Here is a 14899-nt window from a genome sequence, read left to right on the forward strand (position 1 = left end):
AGGGTTGCCTTTTCTCCGAACCTTCACCAGCACTTGTTACCTTACTTCCCTTCGATAATAGCCATCCTAACGAGTGTGAGGTGACATCTCGTTCCGATTTGCGTTTTCTTGATGTTGAGTGATGTCGAGCGCCTTCTCATATACTTGGTGGCCGTCGGTATGTCTTTGGAAAAATTTCTCTTCAGGTCCTTCTGGCCATTAAACTCAGACTATTTGTTTTTTTGCTATTGAGTCTTTTGAGTTCCTTGTATGTTTTGGATATTGACCCCTTACAAGAGATACGGTCTACAAAAATCCCAAAGCTCCCGCAAAGGCATTTTTGTCCATGGCTGGCTGCCAAATTATTGTTACTGAGTCGGGGGGGGGGGGACGGTGGCGGGTTGTGTGTGTGTGAATGGGGGATCTCCTATCCACCGTCTTGCTGATGTCCCAACAGGGGCTTGTTTTTAGATTTCCAGTTTCTAGGATCTGGGGATGGAAGGGGGAGACGGGAGTATGTGCTTGTCTGCCATCTGGATCCAATCTCCATATTGTTTGCGTATGTCCCTTCCTCCTCACTGCCACGCCCCAGCTCAGGCCTCTGTACCTCTTACACAGTGCACCAGAGGAAGTGCTCTAAACTCAGACCCGTGGGCATCCCTCTGGGGAGTCCTTCAGTGGCTCCCCGCTGACTTCATGATAAGACCCACATCTAGCCTGGCAGGCACCGTGCCTTTCTCCTGGCTCCTCCCCTTCCTCCAACCTTTGGTCCACCTGTAATTGCATTTGCTGTGGGCTGACTGTTACCTTTCGGTACTCAGGTGGTTGGCCTTTCTTAGGACTGGGGTCCGGTGCCCTACTGTGTTCCCATAGCTCCCTGTGCGTGTCCTTTCATTGTACTTATGGCCCGGGTTCCTGTGGATTTTAATCACTTCCTTTTCTTAAAGTTTTTAATGTTTATTTGAGAGAGACAGAGAGAGAGAGAGACAGAACGTGAGCAGGGGAGGGGTAGCGAGAGAGGGAGGCACAGAATCCGAAGCAGGCTCCAGGCTCCGAGCTGTCAGCACAGAGCCTGATGCGGGGCTCAAACCCAAGAACCGTGAGATCATGACCTGAGCCCAAGTCGGATGCTTAACGACTGAGCCGCCCAGGCGCCTCTTAATCACTTTCTTCTTATTCTTCCTCGCCAGAGTGGGATTTCTCTGTGGGCAGGGGTTGATTCTGAGCACTAGATGACAGGTATGATGCCAGGACTTGGTGGCCAAAGGGTATGGCTACTCTCCCTTCCCCTTGGACCTGGTCCCGGGGTCTCAGTGGGCCCCTTATCCCCCAGCCTCGTGGAGGGGCCCCTCCTCGGCCATCACGGCCTTTTGACCCGCAGTCAGCCCCTCAGTAATAACGTCACGACTGTCGCTTTCCCCACAGGCACTGGTGCCATCACACGGTGACGCGGACGGTGTCCTGCCAGGTGCAGAATGGCTCCGAGACCGTGGTCCAGCGCGTGTACCAGAGCTGCCGGTGGCCCGGGCCCTGTGCCAACCTTGTGAGGTAAAGGCTGTGGGGCTGGCCACCTCTGCTCTTCCTTTCTGCTCCTTTGGATGAATCGGACCCCAACACAAGCTGCTGGGGAGGGGGGGTTGACGCTTGGAAACAAGAACTGAGCATGCATTTACGCAGCACCTTTTGTGGACAGACCACGGGGGGAGGGTATGTGCGGGCCAGATGAAAGAGACACGCTTCCTACCCTGAAAGACCTTCATAATCCAGGGGGCATTTGATGAGCAGAAGAGCACCATAGACAGCGAGTGGGCGGAGGGGACAGGGGGATGGAGAAGGGCCCGTGAGACCCCTCTCAGCCCCGCCCCTGACTGCCCCCGCTCTTCTCAGCTGTGCCACTCATGGCCCCGCCCCTCATGGCCCCGCCCCTCATGACCCCGCCCCTCGTTGCCCCGCCCCTCACGGCCCCGCCCCTCACGGCCCCGCCCCTCACAGCTCCGCCCCTCACGGCCCCACCTCTCTTACAGCCCCCACCCACAGCCCTCAGGCAGCTCTCAGATTCATAGGAAGAGATCTGAATTCCTGGGGCCACATTCGAGGTCTCTGAGACCCCACCTCATCTGCCTCCTAGTCCTCTCCCCCTCCAGTCCCTTTTCTGGCTCCAGCTTCCTTTACTCTCCACTCCACACCTGTCCGGCCATGGGTTTGTGCCTCCAAGACCCTTTGCCCCTCTCTGCCTGGGACCACCCTTCTCAAATTCCAAATCCCTGCCCAAAAGAACAAAAAACCAGAAACAGACTCATACATACAGAGGACAAACTAGTGGTTGCCAGAGTGGTCTGGGAAAAGTAAGTGCATGAGATTAAGAGTCACGGGGTGAAAAGCACAGCATCGGCGATATAGTCAGTAATACGGGAATAACTTGGTATGGTGACAGACGGTGAAGACACTTATCATAGCATTTTGTGATGTATATAATTGTCCAGCCACGATGTTGTGCACCTGAAACTAGCTATATGTCAACTACACTTCAATTAAAAAAAAACACTTTTGGGGCGCCTGGGTGACTCAGTCAGTTAGGCGTCCACCTTCGGCTCAGGTCATGATCTAAGGTTTGTGGGTTCGAACCCCACATCTGCCACACACCGCAGACCCTGCTTGGGATTCTCTCCCTCTCTCTCTCTGCCCCTCCGCCCTCGTTTGAAAATAAATGAACTTAAAAAAAAAAAAACTTTCACGGCAACCCCCATTCGTGCCCGACCAAATATCTGGGTATTCTGGTCTAGCCAGAGTGACACAGATTAACCATCCCAGGGTCATCATAAATTGGGTGTGTTTTCATCACCAAGGATGGATGAGCCCAGGGGTCGGGGCCCTTGCCTGCACAGTGGTGCCCCCTACAGGGCTCAGCGTGCAGCCAGTGCCCAGAATCAGCTTTGCAGCTGCTCTGCTGGGACCCACGAATGTGGCAGCGATTCTGGTCCTGGGCCACACAGGCTGCAGAGCTCGCCGGGGAGAGGGTGGCTTGTTTCTCTTCTAGATTTTTCATTCTACCTTTCATTGTTATTGCTGTCATTGTTATTAGGAAGAACGTGATATATACTCACTGTCCAAAAAAAAAAAAATCCCAAATATTACAGAAATTGAGCATTGTTCCTCTCGAATTACACCTACATGATCCCATTATTAGTATTAATGGTACGTCTCCTCTGTGCCTCCTCTATAACAGACTCTGCTCCTCTTACACACATATATGCATTTTCTTAAACAAAGACCAGATGGTGTTCTTTTGTCCTGCAACTTGCTTCCCCCCAGAACAATATTTTGCAATCACTTCCCGTACAGCCACCTCCTTTTTAATGGCTGTTCAAAGCCCCTTCATTGCAGTGAAGCATCATCATTGATGCCCCTTGTCCTCAACGAATGGATATTTAAATTGGTTTCCTCGTTTTAACTGCTATAGACTGTACTTCAGTCAGCATCATGATATATATTTAACACTTCTACGTGTTTAAAAAATTTTTTTTAAGTTTATTTATTTTGAGAGAGAAAGAGCATGAGTGGGGGAGGGGCAGAGAGAGAGAGAGAGAGAGAGAGAGAGAGAGAGAGAGAATCCCAAGCAGGCTCCTCACTGTCAGCACAGAGCCCAACTCGGGGCTCGAGTTCACGAAACTGTGAGATTATGAGCTGAGCCAAAATCGAGAGTCGGACACTTTTACACGTTTTTTTTTTAATTTTTTTAATGTTTATTTAATTTTAGAGAGAGAGAGAGAGAGAGAGAGACAGAGTGTGAGCAAGGGAGGGGCAGAGAGAGGGGGAGACACAGAATCCGAAGCAGACTGCAGGCTCTGAGCTGTCAGCACAGAGCCCGACACGAGGCTTGAACTCACAAACCGTGAGATCATGACCTGAGCTGAAGTCGGACGCTTAACCGACTGAGCCACCCAGGAGCCCCTATTTTCATAATTAAAAAATTTTTTCATAATGTTTTAACAGTAGAGGTTCTTAGCTTGGGGTCCACATTATACACGAGTATGTTTGCAATTATTCCTTCTATAAAGGGAATGGCTAACTAAATGGAGACATCCATTTTATTTTATTTTTATTTTTTATTTTGGGGGGGCAGAAGGGAGGAGGGAGGGGGAGAATCTTAAGCAGGCTCCACACTCAGCGTGGAGCTGGACGTGGGGCTCGATCCCATGATCCTGGGATCATGATCTGAGTCGAAATCAAGAGTCGGACGCTCAACCAGCTGAGCCACCCAGGCACCCAGATATGTCCATTTTAAATTTTAAGAGAAAGGTCTGCTTTTAACTGCTGTGCTGGAGGGATGGCCAGTGGATCCGTAAATGAAGAAAAAGATGCTGACCCCCCCTACCTTTTCAGCAGAAGGCACAGAGGCCCCCCCGCCCTTTCCTTAACTCCCCTGGGCCCCCAGGAGCTGAATTCCTGGGTCTTCCCTGCCTTTGTCATTAGCAGGAAGCCTCAGATGACCAGGTTACCACCTCTGGATCTTAGGAGCATCTTCTGAGAGAAGGGTCTTTGGAGTCTGGTCTGTAAGTGACCCCCAACAGGGTGGACTTCGGCTCTCAGCTCAGTGTGAGGAATGGGTGCCCCGCTCTTCCAATAGGGAGGCCGGCCCCTGAGAAGCAAGGCTACACCCGCCTCAGTTCGAATGCCTGCATCTTGCTTTTTGTAGAGGGGAGCCAAGCTTGGGAACAGCTCCCTCCAAGAGATGGAATTTGGGACACTTGGGTGGTTCAGTCGGTTAAGCGTCCAACTCGGGCCCAGGTCATGATCTCATGGTTCATGGGTTTGAGCCCCACATCGGCCTCTGTGCCGACAGCTCAGAGCCTGGAGCCTGTTTCAGATTCTGTGTCTCCCTCTCTCTCTGCCCCTCCCCTGCTTGTGCTCCGTCTCTGTCTCCTAAAAATAAATAAACATTAAAAATAATTTAAAAAGTGAGCCATCAGGATTCCTTAACTCAAAACCCTTGGAAGGACGGCTTTCTTCATGTCAAAATGATAAGTTGAGGCTTTTATACTTTGTAAAATACAATAAGGCATCTTTAAGAAAAGCCACGTAAGCTAACTACTGAATCTCTGACCTCAACCGGACAAATTTCCCAAATGATCACTAATTTTCACAACTGCCCTTTGCTTTAGGACTTCAGCAATTATCTGGACACTTTTCAGAAGCATCAGGGTCTGGTCCTCAGTGTGGGTGTTTAACAGGCCTTCGGAGAGTTCTCTCCCTCTCCTTGGCGTTAGGAGCGGAGAACAGAATGTTCGGTCACATCAGACACACATTTGTCCTGCGCCTTCCCTTTGTTGAGTAAGACTTAATTCTCTTTCTTTAGAGGAATTCCGTATTTCTGCTCTCAATTATCACTGCCACTGAAATTACTATTACTTGCTCAGGAATGAGGTGTTGACGTACGTTCCTCTCTCTCCAGTAACTCCTATCTGAGTTAGGATTGGGGTGCATCCCCTCAGTCTTTGGCCTCGGGCTGCCGGCTGGGCAGGGAGAGGAAGGACGGCCGGGTGTGGCGCTGTCACCAGCTCCCTGGCCACCTGGGGCACCGTGTGCGCTCCCATCCCGGTCCCGGGTTTGCTGGCTTCATATATAAGAGGCATTGTATTTATAGTAGCTGCTCGCTGGTCTCTCCAGTGCCTCTGTCAGATCAAGGTACTGCCCTGCCCCAAACCTTCCAGAAGCTTCCGTCTCTGTTATGGTAAAGTCTGTACCCCTCTCCACAGCTGATCAGCGTCTCACGTGACATGGACCCTGTTCCCCTCCTGACCCCAGAGCCCTCCATGGGCTGCCCTGTTCCTTGGGCTCTGTCCACACGGACCACCCCGTCCTTCCTCAGGGCCTTCACATCTGCTCATTTTTCCGCCCAGCCCGGTTTCAGCCCTGGAACAGCTGAATCTCCTGACCTGATTCAGTGGCTTTCCTCCTTGGCACCTGTCACTTTCCAGCCCCTTATCCCGCTTTATCTTAGCGCTGGTCACCGTGTGCAACAACACAGCGTCTGTTCTGTGCTCAAGATCAAAGGCGTCAGAACACTTTGAATTCCTGCGCAGGGTGTGCGTGATGGTGAGAACTGTGAATAAGACAGTTTGTTGCGAAGGCAAGCCCTTGTCTTATAAACTGATCCACAAACTCGCCACTGGGAGATTGAAGCTCAGAGAGCAGAGTGACTTGCCCAAGGTCCAAAGGATAGTCACAAAGGGACACCTGGGTGGCTCAGTCGGTTAAGCGTCTGACTTGGGCTCGGGTCGTGGTCTCGCAGTTTGTGGGTTCGAGCCCCGTGTTGGGAGCTCGGACGGAGCCTGGAGCCTGCTTTGGATTCTGTGTCTCCCTCTCTCTCTCTGCTCCTCCCCCACTCATTTGCTCTGTTTCTTTCTCTCCCAAAAATAAATAAACAACAACAAATTAAAAAAAAAAAAAGAATAGTCACAAGGATCGAATTGGGTTTACAGGCCCCAGAAGGATGCTCCTAAGATTTTATGACCCAGCCCCTTTCCTCCACCAAATAAGTACTTGTTGACCTCCTCCTGCGTACAGGCCTTGGGGAGGCCTCAGGAGAGCGTGATGTGAGAACCCAGACCAGGCCCTGACTTGGGGAGCCCATGACCAAGTAGCGGTGGTGGTGGTTGGGGGGGGGCATTCGTCAAACCACAGCAGAAACAGGCACACAGTCGCATCTGTCATCTCTGCTGTGCGGGAGCAAGGTGCCCTGAGAGTGGAGCCAGAGACGGGGTGGGGACCCCCAACCCTGGGCTTCCCTGAGCTGGGGTTTTCTGTGAGGGGATTTATCCAGGTATGAAACAGCCCAGGATTGTGTAGCTCTGTCCCAGTGGAGTTATTAAGCCAATAGTATTCTCGAGATCTTGGGCCCTGTGGACTTCACTCTCTGCCAGCTCCTGTGTGTCTGCCGTGTTGCTCTGCACGGTCACAGAAGGGCGGCCGCAGCTCCGGGCATCAACAACAGTCTCCCAAATAAAGGAGCCCGGGGATGTGGTGTACGGTTGCCTCCTATCAGAGGGCACTGTCTTTTCCAGGGCCCCCAGGAGGTTCCCCTGAGGTCTCACCGGTCAGGATTTGTCCTCTGAGCCTGGGCGTCCCTGACTCTAAAGTAGGGGTGGTAGAAGGCTTCCCCAGGGGGCTGTCGGCGGATGATGTGAGGCGGGCTTGTGAGAAGTGCCGTGGGCATGCAAGCCGGGGCTGGGCCATGGCTGAGCTCTGAAGCAGATCCCAGGCGTATCGCCCTGGGAGCAGCCCTTAGTGGACGGCCAACCTCATCACGCTTTGAAGCTGCGTTTTTCCCCCCTGAGGTTAGGATGGCCAACCCCGGCCGAGCCCCCCCAGAGCTGCCTTATGTCGTGTCGTGTTGCTTATAGTCCTGGCTGCCCAGTGTGCCTTGACACGTTTCAACCTCAGTGTTTACGTAGAAGTTTCTAGGTTTCCGTATTTCTTGCCTCTGCCACCTCCGGAGCTGTGGGCGGTGCGGCGGCACCAGGCGTGACCGGGACCCTGCCTGCCCCCACCCCCTGGGCCACAGAGCAGGGCTCCTGGGGCAAATGGACTTCCCACCCAGGCAAGAAGAACCCGTGTCCTGGCCCCTCCTCCAGCTGTTCCAGCCATGTTCCTCCTTGCGGGCAAGCAGTCCGTGGGGCCAGGGGGAGCCTAAGCCCCTCTTCTGGACCATTCTCTGGCCACCTGGGTAAATAGGCTTCCGGCTCGGCTCTGGCCTCTTCCCCGAATCTGGGGGACTGTGCGTGGTGGGCACAGCCCGAAGCCCACGGGGCTGGCGAGGGTGGCTGTTTACAGGAGGGGCTGGCCTGGCTGGAGCTGGAGGACGTGGGCTGGGTCTGCACACAGAGCGGGCGGTGGAGCCGGGGGTAGGAAGAGAAGGGGTGGGGGCTGGGGTTTCACTTGGTTCGTTTGTAAAGATGACGATAGGACCTGCCTCGTGGGAGGGCTTTGGGGATTCAGTGCTGAGGCGTGTCTAGGCCAGTGTTGGCCGTGACAAACCCCAGGACCTTGGTAGGACTCTGAAAGGAGGTACAAATGTCAGGTGAATGACGAGTGGCTGGTAAGAGAGCGCAGGAGCACGTTTCCTGCCCGAGGGCGGGGGGCACCTGCACTGGCGCCCCCCCTGCTGCCCGCGGCTGCTCCCTGCCGGGTCTGTGCGGGGCCGTGGCGGGGAGAAGGGGTTTCTGCATTTCTGCGTAGTTGGATTTAGGGATCGGCATGGCTGTAATCCTTGGTGGGGCCTCTCTTGGCAGAAGGCTTGGAAGTCGGCACGTTATGTCATTACATCCTGATGACATTTTTATGACAAAAGTATGCAGGTGGGGGAAGGGAGGGTGTGGTAGTGTTCAGAATGCACTTGGGGACTGGCATGTGCCCCCAGTGCCTCCCCGGCCCCTACCCTCTCCCCCAGGAGCCCCACGCAGACCTCTTTGCTTGCATTTTTTTTCCCCCGCTCAGCCCTTCCTGCAAATATTCATGGAGGGCCCTACTGTGTGCCAGAGGGGAACGTGATGGAGAGTAAGACCAAGTCATTTTCCCCATGGACTTTACGTTCAGCTAAATATGAAAACGAGAGAAAATATTGCCTCGTAATGAGTGCGTCACCTTCAGATAGGCTGATGTGGCCGGGCACGGACTGGGGCTACTTCAGAGCAGGTAGGGGAGACACCCTGGGGGGATGATGTTGATGCTGAGCAAAGAGTGAGGAGAAACAGCTTCCATGTGATGATCGGGAAGGGTGGTCGGTGCAAAGGCCCTGAGAAAGGGAGGTCCCAGACGAAGGAACAGAGAGGAGGTCCATGTCCAGCAGCAGAGCAACTGAGGAGGAGGGTATAGGCAGAGGCTGATCTCTGTGGCTTAAGTTTGGCTTTGAGTCGGCGTATCGGGAAGCCATGGAGAGTTTTAAGTAGAGATGAGAAATGATCTGATTGAGGTTTCTTTCTGATCAGCTATTTATTTTGAGAGCGACGTCAATTCACGTGAAGTCGTAAGAAATAATACAGAGAGGTTCCGTACGTTTCGTCTCTTGTTTGGATCCCGTGTACCGTTCATTCTGTTCCTCTCAATGATGACATCTTGCAGAATGAGAGAATGTGTCACAACCAACGCATTGAGATACTGACATTAATGCAGTCAAGACACAGAATATTCTCTGCACCGCAGGACCCCGCATATTGCCCTTCTGAAGCCACACCCACTCTCCTCCTGCTCCCCAATGCCTCTCAAATCCCTGGTAACCACCAATCTGTTCTCTACCTTTAAAACTTTGCCATTTCAGGGCACCTGGGTGGCTCAGTCGGCTAAGCATCTGACTTCGATTCAAGTCATGATCTCACGGTTCGTGGGTTCGAGCCGCGCTTCGGGCTTTGTGCTGACAGCTCAGAGCCCGGAACCTGCTTCCGATCCTGTGTCTCCCTCTCTCTCTGCCCCTCCCCCCGCTCATGCTCTGTCTGTCTGTCTCTCTCTCAAAAATAAATAAACATTTAAAAAAATTAAAAAAAACCTTTGCCATTTCAAGAACGGAACGAAAAGTAGGTAAACTTTGGGCAGTGGGTTTTTTCTCTCATCGTCATTTTCCGGAGAGTGATCTGGGCTGTTGAGTGTACGAGCAGTTCGTTCCTTTTTTATTGCCGAATAGTATTCCACGGCGTGCGTGTACCAGGTGGTTTAGCCATTTATCTGTTGAGAGACCTCTGGGTTGTTTCCAGTTTGGGGCCATTCGGAATAAAACTGCGTAAACATTCCGGTTCCTTCAGATATTTGCGTGAACACAGGTTTTCATTTCTCTGGGCAAGTGCCCACGAGTGCAATTGTTGGGTCTTTTGGTGGTTGTGTGTTTAGTTTTTCTAAGAACCTGCCAAACCGGTTTCAGAGTGGCTGTACCATTTTACATTTCCACCAGCAAGGTCTCACTGACCCAGATTCTCTGTTTCCCTGCCGGCATTTGGTGTTATCACTCTATTCCATTTTAGCCATTCTGTGTAGTCTCTTTTTTTTTTTTTTTTTCAACGTTTTATTTTTTTTTGGGGACAGAGAGAGACAGAGCATGAACGGGGGAGGGGCAGAGAGAGAGGGAGACACAGAATCGGAAACAGGCTCCAGGCTCTGAGCCATCAGCCCAGAGCCTGACGCGGGGCTCGAACTCACGGACACGGACCACGAGATCGTGACCTGGCTGAAGTCGGACGCTTAACCGACTGCGCCACCCAGGCGCCCCTCATTGTGGTTTTCTATGAACTCTTTGCCTTGCCTTCGATCTTGGAGATCTTCTCCTATGTTTTCCTCTAAAAGGTTTTCAGTTTTGTGTTTGACATTTAAGTCCACGATCCATTTTGAGTTAATTTTTGCACAAGGGGTGATGTTTAGGGCAAGGCTAATTTTTTTTTTGTCTGTGGATATCTGATCGCTCCAGTACCATTGCTGAGATGGCCGCCTTCCTTTCTTGGACTGCTTTTGCATGTTTGCTAAAAATCATTTCGGGGGCACCTGGGTGGCTCAGCCGGTTAAGTGTTCGACTCCTGATTTGGGCTCACGTCGTGATCTCACCGTTTATCGAGCTCTGCACTGACAGCACGGAGCCCCCTTGGGACTCTCTGTCTCCCCCTCTGTCTCTGCCCCTCCCCTGCTGGCACTCTGTCTCTCAAAGTAAATAATAAAGTAAAATGTAAAAGTATCATTTGGGTATATTTGTGTTGGTCTAAGTTCTCTGTTCTGTTCTGTTGATAATACGCGTCTACGGGTCCGTCTCATTACCTGTTGGTCTTGCTGTTCCTATGTAATGAGTCTTGAAATCGGAGAGGCTGATTTTGTTCCCACTTCCTTCTTCCTCTTCACAATTGGCTTAGCAACCTTAGTTCCTTTGTCTTTTCATATAAATTTTATGATAATCCGGTCTACAGCTACCAAAAATCTTGATGCGATTTTTGCAGGAATTGCATGAAACCTTTACATCCACTTGGAGAGAATTATTACCTTACTATGTTCAGTCTTCCAGTCCAGGAATATCGTATGTCTCTCCATTTATTTGGATTTTTTTTTTTTTTTTTTTTTTTTACTTATTTCATCTTTCATTGCTTTCTTACAGTTTTTGGCCTACGTGCTCTGTTCTTTCTTTTAAAAAAAAAATTTTTTTTTTTGGAGTGATTGTAAGTAGTGCCTTTTGGTAAAACTGGTAAACTTGACTTTTCAGTTTCAATATCCTTGTGTTCGTTGCCAGTATATATAAATGCAATAGATATTTGTGTGTGTTTATTTATTTAAAAAAAAATTTTTTTAACATTTATTTATTTTTGGGACAGAGAGAGACAGAGCATGAACGGGGGAGGGGCAGAGAGAGAGGGAGACACAGAATCGGAAACAGCCTCCAGGCTCTGAGCCATCAGCCCAGAGCCCGACGCGGGGCTCGAACTCACGGACCGCGAGGTCGTGACCTGGCTGATGTCGGACGCTTAACCGACTGCGCCACCCAGGCGCCCCTTTGTGTGTGTTTATATTATATCCTCTGACCTTGTTGAGTTTGTATGTTAGTTTTGGGCATTTTTCTGTAGATTCCGTGACACTTTTTTTCTTCAGACGATCATGTCATCTGTAAGTAGCAACTGCCTTGTTTCCTCATTTCAGATCTGTGTGTCTGTCATTTTCTGTCTTTGCCTTTTCTCTGGCCAGAACTGCCGGCACTCACTGAGTAAGAGTGGAGAGAGCAGAGAGAATGCTTTGTTCCCAGCCACGGGGGGAAAGCCTTTCACCAGTAAGTATAATGTTAACTGCAAGGATTTCGTGGATGTTCTCTATCAAGCTGAGGAAATTCCCTGTATTACCATTTTTTTTCTGAGGGTTTTCATCATGGGCACTGATTTTTGCCAATATATTTTTTTGCACTGATTGACATGATTACGTGATTTTTTTAAAAATTAATTTTTAGGGGCGCCTGGGTGGCGTAGTCGGTTAAGCGTCCGACTTCAGCCAGGTCACGATCTCGCGGTCCGTGAGTTCGAGCCCCGCGTCGGGCTCTGGGCTGATGGCTCAGAGCCTGGAGCCTGTTTCCGATTCTGTGTCTCCCTCTCTCTCTGCCCCTCCCCCGTTCATGCTCTGTCTCTCTCTGTCCCAAAAATAAATAAACGTTGAAAAAAATAAAATAAAATAAAATTAATTTTTATTTATTTTTGGCAGAGAGGGAGAGCGTGCATGAGCTGGGAAGGGGCAGAGAGAGAGGGAGACAGAGGACCTGAAGCAGGCTCTGTACTGAGAGCAGAGAGCCCAACATGGGGCTTGAACTCATGAACTGTGAGATCATGACCTGAGCCAAAGTTGGATGCTTTAACAGACCAAGCCACCCAGGCGCCCCTATGTGATTTTTAATATGGTGATTACGTTGACTCATTTTGGGATATTAAACCTACATGGCATCCTTGGAATAAACCCCACTTGGCCATGGTGTATAATTTTAAAAACTATATAGCTGAATTCTACTTGCTAATATTTTGTTTGAGGGTGTTTATGTCTGTATCCATGATGGATATTGGTCTGTGGTTTTCTTGTTTTCTACCGTCTTTGTCTGACTTCGGTATCAACGTCTCATAAAATGAGTTAGGATGTGCTCCTTCCTCTTGCATTTTCTGGAAGAGGATGTGTAGAATTGGTATTAGTTCTTAAACGTTTGGTAAAATTCTCTGATGAAAACATCTGGGTCTGGTGATTTCTTTTGAAGGAGTTTTTAAGCTACAAATGCAATTTCCTTAATAGTTATGGCGCTATTTAAATGACCTATTTCATCTTGAATCGGGGTAATTTGCGTTTTTCAATGGCTTGGTCCGTTTCCTCTAAACCGTTAACATTTACATGTGTAGTGATATTACCTGTTTCATTCGTGAGATTGATAATTTGTGTTTTCTCTTGTTTTTCCTTTGTCAGTCTTGCTAGAGTTTGGCCATCTCATCGGTCTTTCCGGAGAACCAGCTTTGGGTCTCACTGATTTTTCTCTGTTGTTTTTCTGTTTTCAATTCCATTGCTTTCTTCTCTTATCTCTACGACGTCCTTTTTTCTGCTTGCTTTGAATGATTTTTCTCAACTTTCTGGAGGTTCCTGAGATGGATTGGTTTAGGTTTGGAGAAGATCGCTGGCTGTCGTGGGGAGAATGGGCACAGGCAACTCCGAGGTGATGGGGGCTCACGCTAGGACAATAGCTGGGGAAGTGGAGAGAAGTGGCTGGATTCAGGAGGTGTCTTGAAGCAGAGATAACAAGAATCTGATCACGGAAGGGCAGGGAGCAATCGGGAACAACCCTAAATGTTTGGTGTGAGCGGCTGGTTGGCTGTGCATGCCATTCATTAAGCTGAGGACACTCAGGGGCGTCAGCCCTAAGAGGTGGAAGCCGGCAGCTCTGTTTTGGCCAACCGAAGCTTGAGATGCCCATGGGGCATCCATGGAGGGCGGGGGGCAAGTAAGAAGTTGAGTGAAAAGCCCAGGGCACCAGGAAGATTTCGGGACTCGGGCCATAGTGCATTTCATGGATTCTAAGACGCCATTGGTAGGAAGAACTGTGTTATCTTACCATCCCTGAGACTTAAACCCATTAAATGATAGCACACCGTCAACTGTATCCGCCATGTTGAACCGTAACAGTGCGTGCATGTTGGAACCTAGGAGATGTGGCGTGATTGAGGATCGAGAGCATGTAGACCGTGTTTGAAGCTGCAGGATTGGAGGTGGACTTGGGGATGACCAGATGGAGAAGGGGTGCTGCTTCCCGAACATTCCGGGCACCCCAACCTCAGAGGCAAGGCTAAGGAAGACGGGCTGGCTAACGAGGTGAGAGGGAGCAGCCAGGGCAGAGGGAGGATCAGAGAAACCAGGTGCCCCAGGAGGTGAGTTTCAGGAGGGAGGAGAAGAGGGAGAGCCCAAGTCTCCCAAATGCTCTGGGAAACCTGTCAGGATGAGGCCTGAGAACGCATTAGAATTGGCAATGTGGGGTGGCTGGGACCCCGGCAAGTGCAGTTTTGAGGACTGGTGGGGGACGGAGGCCATGATGGCTCCGGCCGAGGAGCAAAATGAAAGGCGAGAAGTTTCAAGAAGTTCTTGCCGGGAAGGGAGCATAGATGGGGCTGGGAAGCTGGGGCAGCACGGGATCAAGGGAGGGATTTTGCTTGTTTCTTTTGTTTTTCTTTATTTTTTTTTAAAGTTTATTTATTTATTTTGAAAGAGAGAGCAGGGGAGGGGCAGAGAGAGGGGCATAAGAGAGAATCCCAAGCAGGTTCCATGCTGTCAGCGTGGAGCCCGACGTGGGGCTTGAACTTACGGACTGTGAGATCATGACCTGAGCCTAAATTGAGTCGGAGGCCTAACCAACTGAGCCACCCAGGCACTCTGTTTCTTTCTAAGACGGGAGGTACAGGAGCATAGTTGTAAACTGTGAGCTGCCAGGAACGGTCCCACAGAGAGGGAAGAGTGGCCGCACAGGAGGGCAGAGGGCCGCCGAGAAGCCCAGAGCCAGCGAACCTGCAGCAGGAGGGGAAGGGGGGCCTTGTCAGAGCGGCACAGCAGGAGAGGCCGTCACCCCTGTGGGCTCACCCATGGGACGCTGAGATGGTCTGAACTGGGGGCGACTCTACCAACTCACGAGGGCCTCGATGGCAGGCCCACCATGTTCCGCCCCGGTATCCCCAGGGCTCACCGCGAGGCCCTGCACACTGAGATGCTCCGCAGTGTCCATTAAAGGAACGCATCCACCTTCTTGTTGGAGGAAAACAAAATTTAATACGGCTGTGTCCCGTGGGGATTTTCCCATTCTGTGATTTTTCGTACGTTGGATTTCTGTGGCGTGTGTGTGTGTGTGTGTGTGTGCACGTGCACGTGCGTGATGGAGGTACCTGTCTGTAATGTTCAC

At 50.7% G+C, this 14899-nt stretch overlaps 1 protein-coding gene across 3 annotated transcripts in view; it reads left to right on the forward strand.

The window, feature by feature from the left end:
* Window positions 1-14899, forward strand: part of COL26A1 (collagen type XXVI alpha 1 chain) — a 169591-nt gene that overhangs the window by 50185 nt on the left and 104507 nt on the right. For all 3 annotated transcript variants that reach the window (XM_011290370.4, XM_011290368.4, XM_011290369.4), the window contains exon 2: window positions 1405-1527. In XM_011290370.4, the coding sequence (XP_011288672.1) occupies window positions 1405-1527 (123 nt within the window). The remainder of the gene's footprint in view (window positions 1-1404; window positions 1528-14899) is intronic.

The sequence above is a fragment of the Felis catus genome, chromosome E3 (assembly GCF_018350175.1).
Source record: "Felis catus isolate Fca126 chromosome E3, F.catus_Fca126_mat1.0, whole genome shotgun sequence".
Taxonomy (NCBI): Eukaryota; Metazoa; Chordata; class Mammalia; order Carnivora; family Felidae; genus Felis; species Felis catus.